The following is a 26,735-nucleotide window of genomic DNA, read 5'->3' as shown; positions in this document are numbered from 1 at the left end:
ACTGCTAGTCTACTGTCCCGAACACAGATAGTGTTTTATTCTAGAATTAAAAAAAGTTAAATTATGGGGTTTTACGTGCCAAAACCAGTTCTGATTATGAGGCACGCCGTAGTGGGGGACTCCGGAAATTTGGACCACCTGGGGTTCTTTAACGTGCACCTAAATCTAAGTACACGGGTGTTTTCGCATTTCGCCCCCATCGAAATGCGGCCGCCGTGGCCGGGATTCGATCCCGCGACCTCGTGCTCAGCAGCCCAACACCATAGCCACTGAGCAACCACGGTGGGTGTTTATTCTACAATAGCTTTGTCAGTAGTACTACTCCTTGTGTTTGTAGGATCATAGTCCACGCTCTTTTTGCAATCCTACACCAGAACACAAAAAGATGAGGATAATTTTAATTTATTGTTTCAGAGATTGACACTTGGATTGACCAGAAATAATTCAGTGATACAGACTGCTTTATTAAATATGGGTTAAGAAAAGAAACCTGGATGAAAAATACAGACTTAAGCGGCAAGGTGCCTATGAAGGCAGATGTATGCAAAATGCCTTTAGTGGTGATGTTTGAGCTGTTAGGATGTCGGAAAGGAGATTGAGGTTTTAGCCAAAATAGTGCGACAACTACAGTGCAGCAGGACACTTTAACTGGAGCTCCACTCTTCTACGCTTGCACACCAACGCAAGCGCAGCACCCTTGAAACTCTGCGTGGTTGCGTTGGCAGCCTGGTTCCTGCATAAGAGAAGGGGTTGGTTATAAACATACAATGATGTTAATGCACATAAAAACTAGCTTAAGTACAGAATTCGTTTTCATCAGTTTACTTTTCGAAGTAAATACATTCATTAAAGATTTTCATTGTGTTCAGGAAGCCGATTTTTTGACATTGATAAGTTCGGACTGTTTTCATTATTATTTGCAAAGATACAGTTTTAAGCTGGTCTGGCGTTTGCTCAGCCAGACCGACATACAGCAATCTAACACTTACATAATGCACTCACTAATAGTTGGAATATGCGCAACCAATATATGTGGCATATATCTGCTACCACTTGCTAGCGTTTTCTGTATTAGGGGCTGGGTCAACTGCTACAGCTTTTTTTATTACAATAAAGATAATGTGATGTACAAAAACTATCCTCTCTTGTATTGTTATTCAATGTTTTGTACTGGAATAAAATATTACATTCCCTCTGTATACGTGCAGGTATAATTATGAAAACCATGTCACGGTTGCGCACTTCCTCGTTGGGCTTGGATGTTCATAAGCATGATAATCTAATTAAACTGAATATTTTGAAGCAAGGCTCACGTAAATATTGCTAACGACTGTAAATAGCCGCTACTGTCACATCTCCCACGCAAAAAAAAAACAGTATACTTTTTTGGTTTCCCTAGAGCAACTAACTGCATGAAATTGTAGAGAAACAGAAAAGTGAACGCACCTGGTCGTTTTTAGAGAAGCTCGCCTTGCTGCGGTGCGCTACGCCGTCCTTGGAATGGCGTAGTAAGGGATGCACCTGAGTACAAACCGCTCAGGCGGAGCGAATTCCGGCGTTCGCGCATCCAGACCAGCATCCAGCAATCGAGCACACAGCCAATACACCTACTAACGGCAGGAATCTTCGCAGTTGTTTTCTTTTCATAGGTTCAAGGAGCTTTTCAAGTGGAGGGTCGAGTCGAGGTGCGTTTGTGAATACGGGGGTGAGTCTCGAAAAAGGGCATGCAAACAATGTCCTTTACTGATGGGTCGTCTGGGGGCGCTGAAATAGTGGCGAGATCACGCGGTTGTTTTTGTATTTCGCGGGCTTTCTTTAAAGGCAATTACAAGAAGCTCCATCTATGGTACTTATCAGAGGTGGTCATAGCGCTAGAAGACACGGACAAGAACGAGAGAACAGGACGAGCGCTAACTTTCAACTGAGTGTTTATTTCGAGAAACAACCGTATTTGTAGGCCCGCATACAGAAAAGGCCCAATCATCGCACATGGTTGAAAGTTAGCGCTCGTCCTGTTCTCTCGTTCTCGTCCGTGTCTTCTAGCGCTATGACCACATCTGATGTATATAACCAACTAGCCCAAAAAGCCATACTTCTATGGTACTTAGTTGCAAACACTTCAGTCGGCCCTTTTTAAATGTGATCTACAACTTTCGTATAGGAACTTTCTTGGTGAAGCCAATATTTAAAAAGTTAGGCAATTAGTTTATACGAATTAATGGACTTTGCAAAACGAAAAAATACATCAGACTAGGACACGCGATCCTCAACACAACTGAGCTGGTTTGAGCCTCCTCGCGCACTCCGTCGTTTTTAAATCATTGGCTACTTTTAGCTGGGACACTCTGTATAGACGCCCTATAGACGTTCTAGAGCATCACTCTATCACTTTAGCTTGACTTTTTAATTTGCCTTTGTGTTCCTTTAACTTCTATCTTGTTTTAACTATGTATGCGGTCGATGTGCTCAGATTAGCCGCGTCGCGCATCGCTTCCATGCACAGGCCTAGTGTCCTTTGCAAAAAGATGGCGTGGCACAACGTAAAGGAAGACGTCGCGATAACGTCTGTTTGTTATTCGGCCGCGATTTCTTGAGCTCCGCTCAATTATGTCCTCCGCTTTCGGAGTACTTCTGCTCTTCGCCTTTGCATTCCTGCTCTCCCTCTGAACCTGTGTACCGCTGTTGGAAGTGTGGGCTAAGGAAATGGAGTCCAATTCTATGGTGTTTTCTGGTGTGCCCAAGATAAAGCCTCAAGAAACCACTCTTACACGAACAACTTTTATTCTTTCGCGTTTATTCAGTTCGTTGCTCCCCCCCCCCCCCCCGTGCGCTCGAATTCGTAAAAATGTTCTTGCGCTAGAGCAGTTCGCCAGAGCGCGTGCCATCCAAAAGTGACGCTACGCGTATCGTTAGTGAAAGCAGCCGGCCAATGGCGAAGTTGCTTTGCGAATGGAAGCTTCGAATTGAAGGTCAGAAGCTTGGTGAATTGGAACCCTGATCCTCCTGCGTCAAAAGTGAGATGTTGCGACTTCAACCTCTGACCTTGTGGAACGCACGGCATAGTGGCCGAGTGCGAACAAGCAAAATGTTGAATTCTAGAACTTCGGTGAAAAAAAAGCGCTCATGCCTATCTGGATAACCTACAGCGACAAGCTCGACAAGTGTTAAATCCTCCACAATTACTTCCTGAGCATGCGTAGGATCTAAGACGAGTCCGGCGGCAATTCTTCCCAATTCCACGGCAGCCATGCATTCTTGTAGAAAAGCAGTGGAGAGCAGCCGCTCCTTCCTCTAGCGCGCCTTCTTTCACAACTCTAGTAAGCATATTCTCTGATAACGCACCCATAGGAATGCGAAAATAAACAGCCTACGTAAATCAAAAATAAGAAAAAATATAAAACGCAGCAGCTTTATTGATATGAGTGGACACTTCTCGTTTGAGGGCTCTCTTTTTGAGGAGATCGCACATGGATGGCTTCGCAGCTTGGTTTCGCCTCTTTATCCGCACCTCCTGGTTTCCGGATTGTAGGCGCAACGCACCGCAGCCAGGTACCGCTGGGCACAGTCGCCCCCACCTCGTCCGTAGCGATTGGCCTCCTGGTCGGCAGCACTGTCGGCTCCCCCATTGTCGGCTTCTTCGCGGCAGTCGCTGATCGCTTGAGCGGCGCGCCGAGCATCCTCGGAGTTGTTACACTCATAGACGGCGCGGTAGTTGCCAATGCAGTGGAAGTACCTGGACCAGACAAGAACTTATGAAATGCAGGGAAGGAAATTACAGAATTGTGTATCGCGAACACTCACAGATAACGCGGACCGCTGCTGTGCTTCGACTGAGCAAAGTGCACAAAATGCACTACGCTATTTTGCGGAAGAATTCTCTTATATATGTTGGCCACATCACTTGCATACTGGCGAGGAATGCCATTTGGCGATGTCGACGCAACTGCCAGAGCGTGCTAATTGTGGAAACACTGCAAGCTTCAGATTTGACCGAGGTCTGGTTCGCCTCACGTGTGGGGATTTCGCTACTATCGATTGTAATTTCCCAAGCACTCGCGCAGATCAGAACTGATGCGACTGACCAGGATGTGGACTTTTCCCATAAATTGCCCGAGCAGGTAACAGAAAGAGAATGTTACGTGTGCCCCATACGTTGTGTTTCGCAGAGGTCTTGCAATACTTTTTGAACACGGTAAGCATAGACCGTGTTCAAAAACATTAGAACTGAGCCAAACATTGTTCTTGTACGAACAGCATGGAGCCCATGCTTTCGCTCGAAATGCACCTGCCCTCTCAGCGCCACTTATCTAAACTTAATTTCACAAGCCACAAAGCACGATGGCTAGTGAGCTGATTTCTTTCCATTGCGACACCTCATCAGTGCCCCCAGAATAGATCAAACATCCTCAGCACTGTCATTACTGCAGTTCGGTGCGTTTTTACAAAATAAGGTTTGTTTGTGTGTTGCAAACTAAAAAGCTCAATGAACCACACACTAAGGAAAATTGCACTCTTAGGTGTCTTTTCTTGTGTCTATAACGCACCCCTTTACACCCATAGCAAAGGGTGTTTACGCGAACCCATTTGAAAGGGAGTTTTTTTTTTGGGGGGGGGGGGGGGGGCAGCACCTTTTCCCCCATGTTTTTTTAGTCGTCATGCACACTGTGTTATTTTCACAGCGCCATCTTTTATCCTATAATTATCCTTTCGATTCGGATTTCCGCCTAAAGTAATACCAAATTCTTTCCCGAGACGTTTTGAATCAATAAAGCAATGAAAAAAAGGCCACGCAGCCTAGATTCCAACTGTCGACTTACAAATTGCCAGTCGGAGGTGTTACCCCTCGAACACTCTTCTTTTTCCTCTTTATTTCCCTGGTTTCGAATTTCCACTTTCCACTCTTTCCACTTTACGGCCAGGGCGCGCCACCTCCACTATAAAGGATACGTTCTTACCGGAAGAAGCTTCATCCGCCATGCACTTGCGAATGTTTCTTCCAACAAATACTGCATGAAACCGCACAAGGCTTACTACGCATCCCGTATAGCAATTGCAACTGTATGCACTACTTGTAACGAAACATATCCTTGAGCAGCTCTAAATGTTCAACAATGTGACGTCCGCATAGGAACGACTATTGCAGGCATCTCTCTGCATTAGCACAGTATCCAGCTTGCTAGGCAATAGTAAGAACGATAAAATACCGAGAAAAGCTTGGCAGAGGCAACACCTGATAGCCAACAGCTTTGTTCATACAATATTTATTAAAGAAAATTTAGCCGAGCAAGCACGAAAAATTTTGCAGCATATTGCACACTCATAGGCAGGCTTAAGCTTGATAAATTATACCTACTATGACACAGTGAGCTCTCTCAAACACTATCATTCCTGCCCAGGTGGCAAGCGTACTGCCGAGCTGTGCCTCTCTGAACACCGCGCGCGAGGCCAAATTTGCGTGAGGCGTGGCGCATCAACAATGCCATTTCAGCACGCGGCACATGCATGCTATAGACGGTTTCATCCAGCGCCACCGCGCTCTGGCAATGATGTGCGCCGGCATCCGGCGCCCCTAGGAAACTTCCGGTAGCCGTTCCTTTTGCTCGTTTTTGCTGGTATTTGTTCGCTCGCGCGCTCGTCCTGCGCATATTCTGTGTTATTTTTCGGGTATATAAATATAAGTGCGACTTGTGGCATACAGTGTGTTGCGTGACGGCGAGTAGCTCTTGGAGCATCGACTGGTTTCATTACGTTTACTCGTCAACGGTGTTTTTAAAATCTGGGAGCCTACCAAGAGCTCCCAGATTTTCTCTACTCACTTCATCCAAGGTGCGTTACTACGTGGAGTAGCCGGACTGCTATAATTCTGAATAATAAAAGTGCTACAGCGCGATTTTTCTGGCCGTATTTCGTGTAAATCACGCGAGAGCAGCTCCACTCTCGCCCCGAGTTTGCCCGCTCGTCCAGTGTCTTGCCTCAGCGTGGATCACCATGCTACGAACATGAGTTTAAATTATTCTTTAGCGGGTGCCATGCTGCCGCCGTTTTATTTTAATGTTTTTCGTATCTGCGGCAAAAGTGCACCTCTGCATCTTTACTACCTAGGTACATGTGCGCATTGGTTTATCATGTTTAACGTCCCAAAGCGACTCCGGCTATGACGGACGCCGCAGTGGAGGGCTCCGGGTAATTTCGACCTCCTGTGGTTCTTTAACGTGCACTGACATCGCACAGTATGCGGACCTCGAAATGCGACGGCCAAACCAAACGGCGTCTTTCGTGTCAGCAACCGGGCACCGTAACCGCTGAGCCACCGCGGCGGCATGTGAGCATTCGTATCGATATCGCAGAGCAGAATCGCAGAAAAGTTAGCGATTGCCGTGCATGCATGTAGGAAGTTTCGGCCACATTCTAAAAGCATTTATGAATTAATGGAGGCCAATTGTGGATTGCAATCTCGTGCCCAACACTACAGGTTTCATTTTGTTAGAAGTGTGGTAAATTTGTGAGCATTTAAGTTAGTCCCATTTCAGTCGACCTAGGCTTCTTGCACTAAATGACTTTTGAGAATGTACAGTTATTTGTGAATGCATATTGAAAAGCAGAAACAAGGTATATGACGCAGCAAACATGGGTATGTACACATGCACAGCTTACCACTTCATCCTCCATCATGCAGCAATAAAAGTGCCATTGCGAAATGCAAAAACGCCCGTGTGCTTGTGTTGTAGGGCACGTTAAAGAACACCAGGTGGTCAAAATTAATCCGGAACCCTCCACTACGGTTAGCCTTATAATCAGAACTGGTTTTGGCACGTAAAACCCCAGAAAGAAGAAAGTTTTTCTAGTTTTCGGCAGTCCCATTACCTGCCTTGAAGACAACAGTCTGAATTCATTGCATGTCCTCACTAATAAGATGCTCCGCTTGTTGCTCCGGGGTTGTAACTGAGGGAAGGTGTTTGGAGCCCGGCGAAAACGAAAATCGCACGACATCATCGTCCAGCGGATCAGGCAGCTATCTGCCTCTAAACATCAGCTTTTGGCGATACCGATCTTTTGCTTCGGTGCTAAGCGCCTTAAAGTAGTCCCTCGTCATCTCGGCAATATTCGCGATGTAGAATCAGCTCATCACAGATTCCACCAAGCAGTGCAAACATCGACACGCCAGCCTCACGTCGCGCATGCCTTCAAACAACATAGCCGGAAGTGCTTCTAGCTCTCCTGCCGGAAGTTCCGATGGGGCAACCAATCAGCGGCAAGCGAGGTTTGGTTGTAAACAGTGAAACCGTCTATTGACCCTTTTCGCGGAGCAGTTTGTTTTAGAGAAACGAGATGGCGCTTACGGCGGCGCGCCATACGTCTCCTCAGCGACCGCGCACGAATACGAAACCATTACCGCTTTTACCTTGCTTCTGTGTGATCAGCTGTCGGAAATGCAACTGAGTTTTCGCTAACGCACTGTGCTCTAATCATGCTAGATTGAATCATGTGGATTGAAGGCGTGTGCAGTAAGTGGCTGCAAAAATAGTGACTGGCATGTTAAGGAATAGAATGACTCTGTGTGGCGAAGTTCGCGGACCGCTACTGAAACTGTCCGAACGTGTTACCGGCACTTCGTGATGTAGGGCTTTCCTCGAGGATACAGAAATTTGCTCATCTGCCAGCATTGAATCGCTAACCTTCAAAGAAAGGGCTTCAGCAACAGAACGTCGGCAAGAGTGAGTACCACTCGTTAAACAATAGACAGTTTTAGCAGAGCGTTCGCGGTCCGCTCCGCTCAGACCATCGTGTCCTAACGATTCGCGCAGAGCCGCTCAGCCGAACGCTAGCGGGAACGCTAATGCGCGTGCGCACAACGCTCATATCGGCAGCGGAACGAAGAACGCGGCCCACGGTCCGCTACGAAGCCATTTGAGCGGAGCGTTTGGGTGCGTCTACTGGTTGCTTTGCCTTTTTACAGTCGCGCTGAGCGCGCGTGGCCGGCGTCTCTGGCAGACGCGCTTGTCAAACAAGCCAAATCAACGCAGTTCACGCAGCCAGCGGTGTGCGTGAAACGTTAGCGGAGCGGAGCGTAAGCAACGCCCTGCTAAAACTGCCTATTGACAAAGGGAGTAGCGCCGCTTCCTGTCATAGTAAGCTTCGCGCACGTTATTTATACGCATCTATCCCAAATGGCAGGAAAACTTATGCCCACTCTATCGCCGACGTATCAAGAATAAGTGAAAGGGCGAACACATGAATATATTCACACTATATACGCACAATAAATGAAGGACTACACCGATGGCGCACGAATGGTCGAAGCTGAATGTTTCGTGACGGTTCACAAGAGTAAGCGAGTTACTAGCGGTAATATATAGTTGCTACAAGGTATTACAATGTACAAAACAGCTAAGTTCCAAGCCTTGCGCGCAGCAAGAACAAATCTATCGGAACTGAGCACACCCGCGAGCGTTTAGGCAGAAAATAACCAGATAGTGACTGCACCGAGGAACTTCACTGAGTCAGAAACTGACAAGCCGCTGCTTCAAAATATTTGCCAAATAAAGAACAAAGAGCAAAACACACTAGTCCTGATTCAACTCATGAGCGGAAATTTTGGATAGATTGAAATATATTTAGCCCCGCTTTTAGAACAAGCACGTTATACGCTGCTCGCGCCGTTAGGACAAAGCTTAAAGAGCTTCTAAAGCGCTTTTACATGTTCTCTGAAGCTGTGGTCAAAGCTTCGTGTCGTCCACCCAGCTACCGTCTACGATATCTCCCAAAACAGAGGCTTTCTAAGCGGCGCCGGCGTCATATACTTCCATTGTAAACAAGCAGGCAACGGAGGCAGTTGAGGCAAGCGATGGACGCGTCACCACGTGATCAAACATGGCAGCGCCCGCGGGATCGCCGCGAAAAGGGTCAATATATAGTCTAATGGTTTTTACAGCGAAGCTGTTAAGGGCTTACTCTTCGATGGTCGCGACCGGCAATAAAAAAAATTACTCCATCTCCCGCTAAAGGGAATGACCATGTGTGGATGCGAAGCAGCGGGGAGATGGTTAGCTTGATCCGCCGCTCGACGTTGACGTTTCGATTCGGCTTCGCGAGCCCGAAGTTCGGGATCACCACGTCGCCGCTCCCGTTTCGCGGCACGGCCCGAGCGCTCATCGTGGCGCTGCGCAGGAGAGAGAATAACGCGCGCGCGCTCTGTCATTTTCATACCGCGGAACTACCGTGGCGCCCCCAGCGGAGTATGTAGCTGTCGCACCACCTGTCGTGCGCGCTGCTCCGTAGAGTAGATGATTCCTAGAGGAGAGAAAGGGGGAGCGTAGGAGAGGAGAGAGAGGGGGAGGGGACGCGCATGCGCTGTGGGGGTGTGGGACGCGGGCGCCGCTCCGTAGAGTAGAGGATTCCTAGAAGAGATAAAGGTAGCGTTGAAGAGAAGAGAGAGGGGAGGAGACGCGCATGCGCTGTGGGGGTGTGGGACGCCGCTGGACGGAAGGAGGGACGGACAAAGCCCCTTCGCATCTAAAACTCTCATTGGCCGTAAGCTGTATGTGCGAGTGAAAGCGCGCGAGGGCGAGGGATGTCCGCTTTCACGGGGAGCAAACGCACGGCGGAGAGCAAACGCGGCTTATGTGCGAGTGAACGCGTACGAGGGCGAGGAACGCGCACTTTCACGGGGAGCGAACGCACGGCGGAGAGCAAACGCGACTTACGTGCGAGGGAAAGCGTACGAGGGCGAGGGACGCGCGCTTTCACGTGGAGCGAACGCACGGCGGAGAGCAAACACGACTTCCCAGAGGAAAGGGAGCGGTGGGCGAGGAGGGCATCGAGGCACCCTAGACTGTGCGTGTGCGTGCCCGCTCTCCCACTGCGACACATGCGCGCAGCCCTGGCTGCCTCTGCCGCCTGTGCCGCAGACTCTCTCTGGGCTATCGCCCGCCTCTCCCCTAAAGCCCAGACCACACGTACGCTTGCGGACGCGCGCAAGCTCGCGTCTAGGTGCCTTGCGCCTGCCGCGTCTAGCGAGGAATGGCGGTTTGCATCCACAAATACGCGCAACATCGCGCGCTCACTGGCCTCGCTCGTTGACGCCTTCGCAGACGCCACTTCGTACTTTAGTTATTCACAGTGTTTCAAAATGCTTCGATATCTATAAACGTAATTGTTATATTTTTAGAGCTGTTAGATCAGCACAAGAAGTGAAGAAGAAGCACTTTCTTGCATGGTATAAATCTGCTTCCCTGCGAGTTAAATGTACCGCGCAGTCCCTGCGTAGCCAGGCGCGCCGACGCGAGGCAGCCCAAGCACGCGGTAACAGAGAGGAGCTGTTCACCGAGATCGCGCCGCGTGTTGACGCGTACGAGCCGTGCCGCACCGTCTACGCATGCGTGGGCGCGCGGTTGCGCGCGTCCGCAAGCGTACGCGTGGTCTGGTCTTCGACAACGGCGGCGGCGTTTTGCCCGCGCTCGCACCGAACGCGCGCGGCGTTGGTGACGTGTTTATGAAGAACGTGCCAACCTTTGTCATGCACCCTATGGCAATGTACCGTAGCGACCATAAGGCCATGGTTCCTGTAGTCACTAAATAAATGAATACCACCGGATCATATATATTTATCATTCTTTATTAGTTGAAATAACCAATTACACCATCACATCGTAATAGTCATAATTGGAAATACATAATTCCCACCATAATACAGCTTCGCTGGTCTTCCATCTCCACCCCAGTGGAAGGGCCAACAGTTCTTTTTTTTTTCATCTACACAACGATACAAGAAAAAGGTGCTTGGGTAGTATGGTTACGAATATATAAGCGCTGATTCTATATGACATGTTTTCGTTACATTGGTTTCAGCAAGCGACCCCCTTTAACCGTTTTAAACGACTTTTCACCTTTCCTGAAATTGTATGCAAGATCAAAAATAAACATTCATTCATCCATTCCAAAAAATATACAGGGTGTTTCATTGAACACTTTCAAAATTTATTTAAGGTTGCCTGTGGCAGATAGCCCAATTCTAGTTAATGAGCTGGTCTACTCGAAGAGGCGGACATTACTTGCACAAAAAATTGAAATGCAAAATTGACTAATTAACAAAAACACTAATTAAGTTTTTAACTAATTACCTGAGGGCCCATATTGCAATTTACAAATTGTAGCCCTGGAGTTCGCAAAGCGGATCCACTTGGAACAAATTCTCGGGATGACACCAGTTTGGAGATATTAATTCCCCAACTTTGCGGAGAAATGCATTGGCGTTCCAGTTAATTTTGTGCTTCAATGCAAAAAGGGACGTTTTTCTAAGAACCTAACTGGAACGCCAATGCATTTCTCCGCAAAGTTCGGGAATTAATATCTCGAAACTGATGTCATCCCGAGAATTCGTTCCAAGTGGATCCGCCTTGCGAACTCCACGGCTACAATTTGTAAATTGCAATATGGGCCATCAGGTAATTAGTTGAGAACTTAATTAGTGAACTTCTGTTAATTATTCGATTGTGCATTTCAATTTCTTGTGCAAGTAATGTCCGCCTGTCCGAGTAGACCAGCTCATGAACTAGAATTGGGCTATCTGCCACAGGCAACCTTTAATAATTTTTTAAAGTGTTCGATGAAACACCCTGTATATATTAGACGCAGCTGTCTACTCTGTTTCAGTAGTGCGTGCAGCACTGTGGAAGGTACAGGCCTCTTCGACCAATCAGGAGCGCAAACACATCTTAAATGTGGCCTTCCGCGCCCTCTCGTCTGCTGGCGGCAAGCTCTGCATCGCCGAAGCGGCGGTCTCCGAAGACTGTTCCCCTTACCAGTCTCTCTCGAGGTGGTGCAACGCAACGTTAGTCGTATTTGCAACTCATCGCGTGCAAGTGACATTATTAGCCTTTATTATTATTTCGTAAGTTAAGGACGCAGTATTCACGCTGGGCGTGGAGAATCGCAGTGCGCATACCTGCCACACTTGCGCTCCGGTGGCTCGCGCTCCGGCGGCTCAAGCTCATTGCGACGCGATCCTTGCGAGACATGGCGTAGTACAGCTTTCGCTCTAAAACGAAGCAAGATTGCAGCTCTAACATGCAGAGAAGCCTTCAAGTAAACATGCTAGCCATTCAAGCAAGCAACCGGTTCCGAACACTGGCACTACATCTCGCTTCGCAGGAATCTGCGCTCGATGGTCACGTAGCCTATATAAGCTCTGCTGCAAAGAACTAATGAAACAGAGTATAGTTCCAAACTTTAAGGCATAGTTATTGGCTTGGTTTGAAATGAAATGTCGGGACCAGTGTATAAGTAAGTATATCAGAATTCATTTTAAGCGTTTTTGTCTAAATATCCAGATAGTACGTACATTATCTGTATTGTTTGTTTTCTATATACCACGGAAAGCCACGCAACGTGCCTATACCTGCCGGGGGCATAAAATTATTCTGTTAATAGCAAGCACTTCTCGTTCTACCTACTTTCTCCGAGTATATCAAATCAAGTCTACAGATGAAAAATTAAAAAGGCCTGGATATACAGCTCTCTTAGGCCTAAGGTTAAGAGACAGGAAGAGACCGGCGTGGATCAGAGAACAAACGGGTATAGCCGATATTCTAGTTGACATTATGCGGCAGAAGTGGAGCTGGGCAGGCCACTTAATGCGTATGATGGATAACCGGTGAACCGTTAAAGTTACAGGATGGATACCAAGAGAAGGGAAGCGCAGTCGAGGACGGCAGAAAACTAGGTGGGGTGATCCCACCTAGTTAGGAAATTTGCAGGCGCAAGTTGGAATCGGCTAGCGCAAAACAGGGGAAATTGGAGATCACAGGAAGAGGCCTTCGTCCTGCAGTGGACATAAATATAGGCTGATGATGATGATGACGATACAGCTGTTCTCGTTCTAAGCCTTGTAACAAAAGAGAAGATCATGACAGGTCAGTGTATCTGGGCTATCATAATTTGATCATTGAGTTTAACGCCCACAAAAAAAAAGAAAGCAAAACGTCCCAGACACCACGCCGCCTCGGTGGGTACTATTCTATTTGAAACTAGTTACCTATACAAGGACCATGGAAAACAAAATTTTTAAACAGAGCATCGTCAAGCCCTATTTCAAGGTCAATCTTGTAGCACCCCGCCGCGGTAGCTCATCGGAATGCGTTGCGCTGCAGAGCACGAGGTCCTGGGTTCGATCTCGGCTGTACAGTTGTATGTGCAGTTGTTTTCATTTAAAAAAAACACTTGTCATTTCTACACAGCTTATGCAAATGACACGCTTGTGTTGTGAGGCACACAACAGTGAGATCCTATGATGTTCGGGGTGGAGGCAGGGATTGTAGAGGGCTATAAAGCACGCTTCGCACACTTTGCATGATGAAGAGCTGTGTGCAGCGCGTGCACTTCAGCCGAGGCATGCACTCAACGTCGCAAGGATACTTCAGCTCGGATACAAGTCATTCACTGAATTGTCACCTTTCTTGAAATCGTATTCAAGATCAAAATAAACATCAATTTATCCATTCAAAAAAAATTACACGCAGCTGTATACTCAGTACCAAGTAAGCTTCCTCGCGCAGTCCAAGGAAAGAGCACAAATGGCCGTCTAATGAAAACCAATGTGACACAACCTGAGAAGGTGAAGTAGGTACGCCGGCGTCATTGCCACGTCGTGCGTTTCTCCCTCGTTCGCACATATTTCACTGTGAAAATCATGGGTATGTGTCTTTTTATTCGTATAGAATATGCAGCTAGAGTAAATATGTATGCGCAATACTTGCATCTTCAGTTTCTGACAAATAGCCTCGACACTCGCTTGTTGGTGTCGTTCAAAATATCGCTAGAAAGGAAAATGCCGTGCAAGTGCGCGTGTCACCATAACATGGAGTATGTTCCCGACAACAAAAAAGAAAACCGTCTTTGCTCTTCGATGGAGCCGCTGCCTGGAAAGCACCGACCCTTACCTATAGGGAGAAATGTTCACATTTAAACCTTTTTTTTTTCGCAGCCTCAAAACTTTGCGATGTCATACCCGAGTTCAGAGATTGCTCATAAACGGACGTGACGCCTGCGACGTAAAATGTGTCGAAGTGCAGAGGTCAGTTTTGAAGCAGGAGACGAAAGTGACAGCCGTTATCCTGGTCTTTTAAAAGAGGCGCAATACAAATAATATTTGCACTCGTACGCCACTGGAGATCCACCGAAACAGGCGGGCAGTGTACATTTGTGTACGCATTGCGCGTGATTAAAGATTAATAACGTCTACGTCATTACTTTGCATGATGAAGAGCTGAGTACAGCGCGTGCACTTCAGCCGAGGCATGCACTCAACGTCACAAGTGTCGGTAAATGCCGGAAGAGGCGCAGCCGCGTAAACTATCAATCTGTTTCGCGCAACATGATTGCTAAGGGTGGAGGGCGCTGCGATTTCACTGCACGTATGTAATAGTATGCCTCCCCAACGCAACAATAACAAAACTAAATGGGGTTAGACGCGAACTTAGAAAGGAACAAACAGCATAGAGAAAAGGCGAAATGGAGAAGAAGCCACCGATCGAAATACGTCTCACAGTGAAAAATTAAAGCGAAATAACAGTTTTAAGATAATTCGAAGGACATTGCACTACTGTTGAACGCAAGATGACAATATCTGAGAAAACAGCGTTAGACATGAAAATTTGCCTGTGACGAATGTAAAGTGCATTCAAATTTAAAGTATCAGTAACTTCAATAAAAAGGCTATTATAGCTACGGAAATGCTGCTGACACAGGTACTTTACGCGAAAAAGTAAAAGGAACAAATACAAATTAACACAAAAATTTGGTACTTTTTTGAGTTTCGCGAATATTGCAATGTTTATACTGGAAACTTTAAGCTTCGAAGAGAACTCGTTTTTATTTGACATTTCTGAAGCGTTTGCGTTCCAAGATATTCATCATCAAATTTAACGCTCAGTCCGCTAACTTCATAGGAACGCTGCCTATTTCAGGGAAAAGGAGGAAGCCAGTCTTGTTTTTTGTCAGCAGAGTAGGAGGCCAGCTGTTATCGGCTCCATGCGGCTACTATACGGAAACAGTTACGCCACATGTTTGTGTGCGATAGGGGTGGGGGGCTCATTTTTGCGTCGGGACGTCTGCCTCTGAATGCAAAATTAGCGCAATGAGCTTTAAGCTCGATGATTAATATATTAGAATACAAACGCGTTGAAGTGTCATATAAAATGGAGTTGTCCTCCAATATTAGCGTCTTCAAGTTTCTAATATAAACATATGCCATATTCACGAGATGTAAACAAGTAATTAACATTTTTTTAATACCGTATTGCTGGCTCACTCGGAAAACTGCGTTCGCCCTGACGCATCAACCACCAGGGAAAGCAGCATTTGAGCAGATATCATTGTCTTTTTTGTTAATTACACATAGTTTAACTTTGAAGACCCTCTATTAGCCCTGCCCCCCCCCCCCCCTTAACCCCGGGAAGATTGCGCAGAAACCACACGGCATAATTTGTTGGCGCGATGACGTATCCATACAAAAGTGAATGAAAACGTTGTAACCCTGCCGAAAGCCTTGTGTTTAGGGATGGTAAAGGAAAAGGTAATGAATTAGCGGTGAACAATCGTAAAATACGGATGGAGGATTGCTGGCGCAAAAGCAGAGAATGTAAAGAGTAAATTATGGGCAATCAATTTCTATTGGGTCTTAAGGCCCATAATAGGCGTAGAAGAACGAGCTTAGAAGTATCCGCCGCCACCGCGTTACATTGGGTAGGGGCATTTTATATCCATCCATCCATTAGGAGCCCGCTTAGTGCGCTTACGGTGAAGTACAGACAAGTATTTAGGGTTTTACCCTAAAGACGAACTAAACTTTAAAGACGAACTAAACAGCTGCACTGAAATCGTGTACATGTAGAATTATTCTTTCAAAACTCTAGGTTCGTACATTTTGATATACGAAACAGTTGATAAGTGACACAGAAAATAGAGGCGGAATATTTATAACTGAAGTTGGCGCTTAGGGTGCCTTCGCATCACGTCTCTGGCATTGAGGTATGCTGTTCGTGCTCAAACCGGAGTGCCACATGCACATCAGTGAGACATCGGAGATTTTGAAGTATATTTTGTAGATTACGCCGTTACAATGCTGATAAAGTATCGAACCTTACTATGTCGAGTAGGCCTTTCTTGTCGATAAGCCATTGCAAGATCCGGGTTGGCGCTACGAAAATGCATGGCGTTACGGGGAGTCAAAACTTCGTGCATTCCTTGCGTTTTTTTATGCCTCACCAATTCTCTGCTGGCCATAACAATGAGGTGTGTTTACGAATGCAGATTAAATAATTTATTTTTTAATGTCGCTTTAACGCTGGCACTCGGATAAGGTTACATATACGCTTGGGCTTAAAACGTTTGAGTAAAAGCAAGAACGTTACTAAAGCAAACCATGGTTTTGTGATCAACTCGGCCCCTTGTTCGAGGGTGAATGCGGTGGCGCCAAACTGAGTTGGTCCCGAAACGTTGGGTATGCTGTCGTAAACGTTTTGCCTTTACTGAAGTTTGAGTTTGTGTTTACTTATTTTTTGTTACTTATCATTTTCCTAAGGTGACGTGTTTTTGTCCTATGCTTACATTTGAGAACCTTGTGCTTTATGTTTTGTGCACCTGAACAACTCTCCCCACTCCGCCAACCTTTAATCCTCAAAAACCACAACGGGAGGAGCCGTTAATACGAAGTGAAACTGTGTATCGCGTATCTGCACGCACTGTCTTTGTGGCAGCTTGTGACTGTTTAATATCTATCCATTTTGGAGACCACAAACATTCAACGTCAGCGCTAACTGAATGCGAAATAAAGTGTGTCATAAAAGCAAAGAGACACGATGGAATGGACAGTTCTCTGTGGCGCGTAGTTATAGTAGGAAACGGTTAATCGTTCCTAATAAACGGACGCGTTGCAACATGTTATGAAATCTGAAGCGGTAAAAACCAAAGAAGGAACTAAGGAACTAACACACTATACAGTCGGCTCCCTACTTTTCGGTGCTTCAGTTTATTATGGAAAAGGACATCGCTATTGGGGGGGGGGGGGGGGGGTGAAACGTCCTACTGTGAAACATTTCACGTCACTACGTCATCTGGTGGCACATGCCGATGTTAAGATTGATTAACAAAATATTTTTACGCAACCTACTTTCATGACTTGATGAGGGTACGTTAGTGAGCACCAGAGAAGCAGTTGGTGTTCCACGCGCTAGGTTAGCTAAATGCTGGTAGCATGAACCACCAGTGGGAGACGTTAGACACTACAAATTCTCCCGCTCAAGTCATTCAAAGCTCCATTGACCACTCGAGGATAAGAATTGAAGGGCTGTACAGAGGCAAATTAACACAGCATGCGAGGTAACGAAACATTTATCACAGAAGTGGCGCAACAAGCACTCGAAGCAAAGGGAATAAATTCGTTCAGAAAGAAGAGCAGCTTCCAAGTGTAGTGCAGGGACGTGACAAATAAGCGAAGAGGTCCCGATTCTCTACGCGGTGTAGACGTTGCTGCAAATCGTCATGCCACCTGCTGCATCGATTCATTCGATTTCTTTCTTCGAACACCTCTTACCTTTCAACTCTCTTCTATAGGCTGTTTTAAATTAGTTTATATCCTCCCCCGTGCGGTTGCGCAGCATTCCCATTGCATGAGCAGCCAGCGAGAAAACACCGCAGAGAAACAAAACTCGTGACTGCCACTCCCAGCGGATACTCACTTGTCGCAGTTTATGCAGTTAGCGTCTCTCAAGGCGCTGTAGGCGGCCTGAAGCTTTCCCGCGGCGCACCGGCCGTCCGCGGGAAGGAGAACGGCCGCATTTCTCGTGACACATGCCGCCATGCCGAAGATGCTGGAACGACGCAGTCGATCGGCTGCGGCCGCTAGCGCCAGCGAAGACGCGAGCAGCAGTACCACGAAGGATGAGCTAGAACCCCTCATCGTGAAGCGCCGGTGCTTTCAGTGCGGTCAAGGATTCTACGACATGCGAGCGCGCACGCGTCCCGCAGCAGCTTTATATATGTTTCAGCCAACCCGAGGTCGGCAGTCGATGAACGCTCTCGGACGGACGCTATTTTATTTTTCTTTCCTCCCGCACATGCGAGATGGGTGGGTTTTTGCCAAGATTAGACTCTCTTCAAACAGCCGCGCGATGGCTGTCAAGTGCCGCTCCGCTTTCGAGGAATGATTACGCTTGTCGCTTCCGGTCGAAAAAAAATAAGAGCAGCTCCTTCAGCTGTGTGTTTTGACATACTCGCGATATCATGAACGACACGTGCACAGTTCCGTTTTTTTTTCTCTCTTCAGAAGAGCACGCCCAGCTGTGGGAATAACCAAGGGTGTTCAGTAGCAGCAAAATAGTGATTTTAACGCGATAGCGTTAAGGGCCCCGTGTCGCAGAAAATCCGGCATCGGCATAGGCTTCCGTGGCGGAGAAATTCACCCCGATAATACAGGCCCTCCACGTGGCGCAAGGCGTTAGTGAACAAAAATTTAATTTCTCAAAGTAAAATCCGACAGAAAAATCGTAAGGTACGACTTAACTACAACCTACAGACATGACAGCGTCGGATTGTAATTTGAATGTACGAGAAAACCATTCTGTTACGAGGTAACTCAAATACACACCCCTTTTTGAGCATTTCTACTATAACAACAGCGGCGCGCTCGCGTAGGTTACTTGCGAAAACCCCATCCAGATGGCACTCGCCACCACGGCAGCGTAAAACGGTAGCGGCGCGCACAGGCGAAGGTTGCAAAAAAAGAAAGCTGCAGCTGCCGGGAAGCCTGACAAGCATTCAGGGATCTTCGAATGCTAAAGCGTCCTTCAAATTTTGGACATGCGCACGCCTCAGGGCAACAGCAAAATTAATAAAATATTAAAAAAGGTCCTAGCACCTCCACATTTTGATTTAAGACGGCTTATATTGCACCTGTTAAAATGTGATCACAGCGATGCATTTGAGTTTAAAAGTGAAGCAGGCTTAATGGGGATCGGTGTAAGCAAGCTTGGTCTTTGTAAGCTGGCTTTCCCACGGTGTGGGTTGGAGTGAAGCCTACTCATAAAGAAAAATGCGACGCGAACGGGTCCCGATAACGCTATTGCGTTCCACTTAAGCTTAAGCGTCCTCCAATTTTATTGCGATAGCAATTATATGGACACTCCAAAGCAGATTTCTGCCGTCGGCGTCGCCGTCGCCGTCGCCGTGAGGTTCCGTATGACGTCAATAGAGATGAAATCGTCGCCGCGCGCCGCCGAACGCTGTATGTGCGAGTGAAAGGGCGCGAGGGACGCGCGCTTTCACGGGGAGTGAACGCACGGCGGAGAACAAACGCGCGTTCTGTGCCGTGCTCCCTTAAGGGCTGCAGAAGTAGGCGTCTCTTTCCTCCTTTACAATCACCATATATGTAGAGCAAACGCGCCTTCTTCTGACGCACGAAATGCCGTGGGGGGAGGGGGAGGGAAGGGAGGCGACGTATAGCTGCGGCACCAAGTGCCTATTTATATCAGAGGCTCCGGCAACACTCACCAACGCCGCACGCATTTTGTGCGAACGCGGGCAAAACGCCGACGGCGTCGACAACAGTTCTGCGTGCTGCCGGTGCTGCTGCATGTCCAAGTTTATACAGCTGATAAAGCTACTATCATTACTCCGTATAGCTCTCTACAAATTTGCTATCGCAATTGATGCTTCGCCTTTCAGGTGAAACTGCGACCACTTTTTTTCAGCAGCTGCTTTTAATTGACAAAGAGCAACCAAATCATAATAAAACAAGCCATAATCACGATGATAATCAGCCTAGTTTTTGTTCAATGAGGACAAAAGGCCGTCCCAGTGATCTTTAACTCCCCCCCCCCACCTGCGCCAGCTGAGCCCATCTCATATACGAATGCTAATTTCCTAATTTTAACACACTACCTACTCATTTTCCCGTCCTCTACTGCGCTTCCCTTCCCCCCTTGGCATCCATTCTGCAACTATAATAGAGCGCTGCTCATTACGGCGAAAGCCTTATATGTCTCGTCGTTCAGTCGACCTTCAATGTCCTTGCGCGAAAACCGTGTCGTCGATGCGAAATAGTACACGATGACGACTCTGTGTAGTATTTGTAGACACGCAACGGCATCCTGTCTTACCTATATGCAAACGATCACGCAACAATTTTGATGGTGCGCAGGTCACCGTCGTCATCCTGTTAATTAAGACAGAGTCAATTCAGGCACTCGAACCCACGGCCTTCAATGGGAGTCGAACCCACCACCTTTGGCGTTAAGGCGGATTTAATTAGGGAACTGTTAATTAATATACAGGTGAGTAAGACACACGAATCCACGATCTTTGGTGGGAGTCTAACCCACGAGCTTAAGTGTTAGATAGGCCGAGGTTAATTCAGGCACAGTTAATTAAGGTAGCGTCAATTAAGGCACTAGAGCCTGCGAGAAAAAACAAGTAATAAGAAGTAACAACGCATTCGAATGAGAATGTCAAGTAATTTAATTAATGTCTCGAGCGCGCAGGCTTTCGCCTTCATCTTTGGCGTATACTAAAGTGACTCAGTTTTTGCAATAAATGTTCTGCTGAACTCCATTATTCTCTTCTCAATGTCCACTAGGATATCGGCTACTCTCTTTTGCTCTCTATTCCATACCGCTGTCTTTCTGTCTCTTGACGTCATGCAATAATTTCGCGCTCCATCACCTGTTGCTCGGGCCTTAGCTTCTCAGAATTTCTGGTTAACCTTAAAGCTTCTGCCGCACATGTAAGTACCGGTAAATGCAATGAGTGTGCTACGTGGTACAATGATAGCGGTACGCTGCCGTTCATGACTTGGCAATGCCTGCCGTATGCAGCAGGCATACGAAAAAAAAAAATGAGCGCAGCTCCTTCAGCTGTGTGTTTTGACTATAGCTCCTAGAATATACTGGCTAGTGTGCCAACCACCCGCTCTTTTCAATGGAGGAGCGTGGCATCGTCTGCAATGAATGCCCACGGTGGTCGACAGGGGTCGCACCAATACAGGTGGGTGCAGACTCCGCGTGTCGTCTGCATCGCACAGCAGCGGTTGCGTCGATTTCTATGATTGCGTTTTCAGTGTTATTACAGTGTTGCGTGTTTGGTATTGGGGTTGTCAAAGAGTGAGTGCGTGGTTGTTGTGTTCCTGTGCCTGTCATTACGAGAACTATGTGGTGGCGGTGAAAAAATGGCGAAGCCAAAGCGACAGTGCAAGGAGAGGACCTGCTTTGTGCCGTTGTGTAGAAGTGGTTACCGCTCGAACAAAGATCGTGTATGCTTGTTCACTGCACCATCTGATGCCACGCAGCTAGCTGAATGGGCAAGAATGACCAGGAGAACGGATAGAAGGCTGACGACAACAGCTGTGGTTTGTGAAAAACATTTCGAAAGCAGTTTAATCGAGCGCGCGTTCTATATCATATCACGAGATTCCCCGCGATAAACCGCACCTGAAACCCGACGCCATACCCACGATATTTCCTGAGTATCCTAAGCACCTTGTGCCTAAAGTGCCAGCAAAAAGAAAAACAAGAAATCTGTGCGAACAGGATCTAGAGCTTCCAGCAAAGCGGCGCAGGTGTGCCGAGTCAGATGCCTCTAAGTTGTGCTCAGCCGTTGAGAGTGTCGAATCAGAGAGTCTCGAAAGATGTGGTGACCACCTGAATACTGCTTTACCTGAAAAGTGCACCCCGCGCTGTAGCTCTGAAGCATCAAGCGCGCAAAATGATGGAGCTCAGCGCCTGCAAACCACTTGTGAAATTCGCCACCCGTTCTGCGACCTCCCTATTCCGGTCTCTTAGATGAAAGTACCATCTCCGCCAGTAGAATCAGTAGCTTACGCTTTTTGTGAAGCCGCCGTGAATAACTTCGCCACACTTTTCAGTGAGAAAATGGTATTGTTCGAAAAGCCTTTGCCTGAACGACAATCAGTGGTTGCCACGGTGTACCTGAGAGGAAGGGAGAAGTCGAAACAAGTCCTCAGAACTCGCGATGAGGCCGAATCCCTGATCAAGGACGTTTCCTTAACAGCTCTTTGTGGTGGATGCGGCCTAAAGCCTGTTCAAAGAAGCACACTTCCTACAGAGACATGTCTTTTGCGGGAAAATGCTCGTTATCTACGCAGTATGATGAAGAGTCTTCTGTTTTTTGCAAGTACCAAAGAATTCTGGCTCAAAGCCAAGCCTGCAGGAAAAATAAAAGGGAAAAGGCAAGCGCAGGAAAGCACGGTGAAAAGAAACACTGTACGAACATTTCTCGCAATTTGTCCAGAAGCAAGAAACGACTCGCAACTACAAAAGAACAGGTGGCACACATGAAAGAGCAAAACTAAATCTCTTCCCCCAAAACAGCAACTCGCTGTCAAGAGCAGTTTCCTTGCTGCAAGACGCAAGTCACATAAAGGCGTGCGATACAATGATGAGTGGATAGTAGAATGCATGATGATGAAGATGCGCAGCCCGAAGTTATGCGAACACCTCCGCAGAGAAACCATTATGGTACTGCCTGGTAGAACATGCCTGCAAAGCTAGCTGCAGCGCTTCAACGGTGGCTTTGGCCTCAGTGCCAATATGTTCAATGCCTTGACTGAAAAGTCGAAGACCATGGATGTTTACAGTCGACACGGTGGCCTCGTCATCGATGAGATCAAGCTTTCCGAGCACCTAAATGTGAAATCAGCCGGTGAGTAAAGCTTAATTACAAATTCTTTCAAAGTCCTGCGTACATGACGAAAAATGTGCTGTTCTATTAATCGCTCCGATTTTCCTCAAACGAAATATACGATCGAAAGCCAGTATGCCTAAGGTGTTGCTTTTTATTGAGATCTCAATTATATGACCACGTACTCCAGGTAAATTTTCGCCACCTCTGTAATCTTCTGGATAAAGTTCAAGTGCGATAAGATCCGATCACACCTTGAGTGCCGTATGCTGTGCGTGCGAGGGTGAGCCGAAAATGATAATAGTTTGATGCACACCATCTTCCCATACGCTCAATGTTGGAGCTCACGCTATTAAACGCGAGCTTGGGGCGGGGGTGGCAGGCGACGGAGCGTCTGCTCCTCTAGCCCGGCCGTAGCTGCACATGGATGTGCACGCGACGTATCTTGAAGGCTATATGCGGCGGGTGCATAGCCTAAAGGCGACCCGAGATGGCTTGTAGCTACATAAACGCTCTCTGTTCCCGCGCGCCTAGAGTTAGAGGTAAAGTAATCTCAATTCACCGAAAGGTGGTGACGCGAGAAGCAGCACGAAGCGTTACCTGTCCGCTGCTTGTGCTCAGGCGAGAGTTCTGACAGTGAATGTTCGTGGTCATGGAGTGATATCCGTCCAAGAAGTGCCTGGGCATACGCGACACCGCTCTTGTAAATTTAATTAGTTTACTGCAACCTCGACGGCCGATAAAACAACGAACATTCATACTTCGTGTGGTTGTTTAACGCCTTTGTCGTCACTATAAAATTCCTCGCCTTTCATGTGAAGCTGTCATTTTAACATTGTTTTAGAGCGATTGATATATTCTAACCGTTTTGAGAGATGTCAAAGTAAAACTGGATGTTCCTCCTTTGCTTCTCTTTTACTATTAAGGCCACGTTGAAGGCTTTGTCGACCTCGGGGATCATACACCTGCTGACCAGAAGATTGTACTGGCAGACCAGGGCATGGTTGTGCTGTTTCAGCCATTGACTGGTAAGCTGATTTATTTTTATTTTTTGCTTCTCAACCATAAAATACGCAAAGCCTGTGCTCTTAGAAAATACTTATACCTTTATGCAGGAAACTGGACACAAATTTTTGGCGTTTTTGCCTCCAAGGGCAATGTGAAATCCGCGACACGGGCGAAAATCATTGTGGAAACGGTTGTCCTTGCTGAAAAAGCTGGCCTTTTTGTAGACTGCATAACCTGCGACGGTGCCAGCTGGAAGAGGAGCATGTGGCGGCTGTTTGGAATACAGGGGGATATTTTATTTGAGTGTAATATGCTAAGCTGTTCTTACAACGTGGTGCTACTGCAGCACACGGTTTGCGATTTTTGCAAGTTATGATAATGTGATGACCAGCGTGGGCGCAGTGGCTTTTGTGTTGCGCTGCTAAGCCCGAGAGCGCGGGATCAAATCCCTGCCGCGGCCACTGCACTTCGGGGGGGGGGGGGGGCGAATTCGAATACAAAAACGCTAATGTAGCGAGCATTGGGAGCCCGTTAAAACACTCTAGGTGGTCAAAATAATCCGCAGTCCGGATCGCTGACAGGAGCCGTCCTGTAGTGGACATAAAAATATGCAGTTGATGATGATGAATCTAATTTTCGGAGTCGCGGTGACTCGCATGGCTGCACGAACCATTCGTCCCCGCTGCCGGCATTCATCATAATGCCAGCGTTGTCATAGCGACTGCTCGTGGTCATACATGGACCGTGCATTGCACGATGTTTGTTATTTTAATTAGTGAGTAAATGTTACTACAATTCATATAGGCGATATAACCAACGTACAGACTCGTGTGAAGGGCGCACTTTTTTGCCGCAATTTTGACTAGCCTTACAAGAGACCGGACCACTTTATCTAATTTTTCCGACTACGTGTATGAAATCCGCCGTAAACCTCCGCCATTGCCTCGTCTCGCCATCTATAGTTGTGTACAACTTTAGAAGGCAGTGGCATTTGCCCCTGATTGGCTACGTTGCGCACAAAAAGCGCGTCGCTGCAAGAATAAAGGTGATTGTCTTCCTGGCACTGCGTGGGTCGTCTGTTCCTTGGGTCGGTCGTCCTGCCGCTCCTGGCGTCGAGCCGCCGAACACGTAACAGCTGGTGGCAGCGGTGACGGCGGTTGGAGCGCACGTCGGCGGTGGCCTTGGCGTCCAGTTTAGTGAGAGCACGGCTTACTTGACTTCATTGGGAGCATTAGCAACATTTACTTGGTAGTCGAGGCATTTTGACTTTGCTAAATATAAGTAGTACGTGTAAGAATAGCACTTATCAGCAGTCATGAACCTCACATCGTTAACGAAACCCAACCTAGTGTCGCTAGCGGAAGAGTTAGGTATCCCAGTGCAGAAGTCGATGCGCAAGCCTGTAATTATTGAAGCAATATCCAAATGCGGAGCGAACGACGACGAATTCGAGGAATGTTGGAAGGCAGTTTCCCAACAGCTAAAAGAACGAGAGGTGGAACTGAAGTTAAAAGAGACGCAGCTGCACAGCCTTGAACGAACTGACTGTTTCGACATGCGCGGATACATGCAACCTTTTAAGGCTGGTAGTGACATCACTTTGTACCTCGTCAACTTTGAGAGGACGTGTACTAGAGCAGCACTTGCAGTAGAGACCTGGTCGCAACGCCTATTGACTCTACTTCCAAACGAAGCAGCGGACGTAATCGCGAGAATGCCAGATGAGGATGCGCGTGACTACAATAAAGTAAAGCTCCGGCTGAGGCGAAGGTACAGCATGTCTACAGAAGCCTTAAGGATGAAGTTTCGTAACACGAGGCGTAGTCAAGGCGAGTCGTTCTCGGAATTCGCCTATAAATCCATGAGCTTGTTGGAAGAATGGCTTAAAAGTGCCGACGCATACGAGAACAAGCAACGTCTGATTGAAGTGTTTGCGCTAGAGCAATTCTATGCGTCTATTCCGGAGCAAATGCGCCTGTGGATTCAGGACAAGTCAAACGTGGAGACGTTGCAAACGGCAGCTAGTTTGGCTGACGAGTACTGTTCTCGCAGAATGGAAAGTTCGGAAGAACTGCGAAAGGGGAAACCGTCGGGAGCATTCAAGAAGTTTCAGAAAGGAGCGAAATAAACTAACCAAGGAAAACCCGACAATGTTCACGCCCAAGTGCATGCAGTCAACTCGAGTGAACCAAGAAGTTCCAAGTTTGAAGAAAAACGACCGTTAGTCTGTCACAAATGCCTACAACCAGGCCATATCGCAGTGGGGTGCCGACAAGCAAGTGTGTCCGTCAATTTGCTAACCGAAGAGAGCGATTTACTCTTGCCTTACACCTATGACATGACGGTGAACGGCATCAGTTGCAAAGTTCTACGTGACACAGGAGCAACATTTGATATCGTCCACCCATCGTTTGTCAAGCCCGAGGACTTTACCGGATCGTGTGTATGTGTGCGTCAGGCACTAGAGCCCGACACGAAGTGCTTGCCGGTAGCCAAAGTTGAAATGACGGGCGCCTTCGGCAAATTTCAAACTGAAGCTGCTATTTCAGACAAGCTCCCTCAAAAGACCCCTTACATTTTTTCCACCAGATCAATGAGGGACTTGCAAAACGCTGGAATGGAACTTCATGCTAACCCTGTAATAGTCGTCACGAGGTCCCACACAAGAGCGCAAACTACTAACGCTACTCGTGCCGCCGAAATTCCAGAGCAAAGTGATCCGTCACAAGCTGCCCCAACGAGCGAAACCGTACCAGTCGCACAAGCCGTTGATAACAGCTCGCCGGTCGCTTCCGCGTCCGGAGACAGAACGATAAGCCCAGTCAGTGAAAATTTTCAGCTTCTTGCGAAGGTAGACAAAAGCGTTCTCAAAACGAATCAAGCGAACGACGAGTCGCTGCAAACGTGTTGGGAACGATCAAAACGGCAGCAAAATGTACCAGCATCGTTCACTGTCAAAGACGGCCTCTTGTACCGAAACTTCAAAAACAAGAAAGGCCGATTTTCGAACAGCTTGTAGTTCCCCAAAAGTATCGTGC

At 47.4% G+C, this 26,735-nt stretch overlaps 1 protein-coding gene across 1 annotated transcript; it reads right to left on the bottom strand.

Annotated features, from left to right (window-relative positions):
- Nucleotides 1-3,389: 3,389 nt before the first annotated feature.
- On the bottom strand, nucleotides 3,390-18,052 carry LOC119437362 (serum amyloid A protein). The gene is made up of 2 exons (XM_037704397.2): nucleotides 17,736-18,052; nucleotides 3,390-3,733 (listed from the first exon to the last, which is right to left on the bottom strand). Exons 1-2 carry the CDS (start codon nucleotides 17,954-17,956, stop codon nucleotides 3,499-3,501), a joined length of 456 nt encoding a protein of 151 aa, XP_037560325.1. The 5' UTR covers nucleotides 17,957-18,052; the 3' UTR covers nucleotides 3,390-3,498.
- Between the last annotated feature and the right edge of the window lie 8,683 nt (nucleotides 18,053-26,735).

This window comes from Dermacentor silvarum, chromosome 1 (genome assembly GCF_013339745.2).
Source record: "Dermacentor silvarum isolate Dsil-2018 chromosome 1, BIME_Dsil_1.4, whole genome shotgun sequence".
In the NCBI taxonomy this organism is placed as follows: domain Eukaryota; kingdom Metazoa; phylum Arthropoda; class Arachnida; order Ixodida; family Ixodidae; genus Dermacentor; species Dermacentor silvarum.
This window is presented reverse-complemented; position numbering and strand designations above follow the sequence as displayed.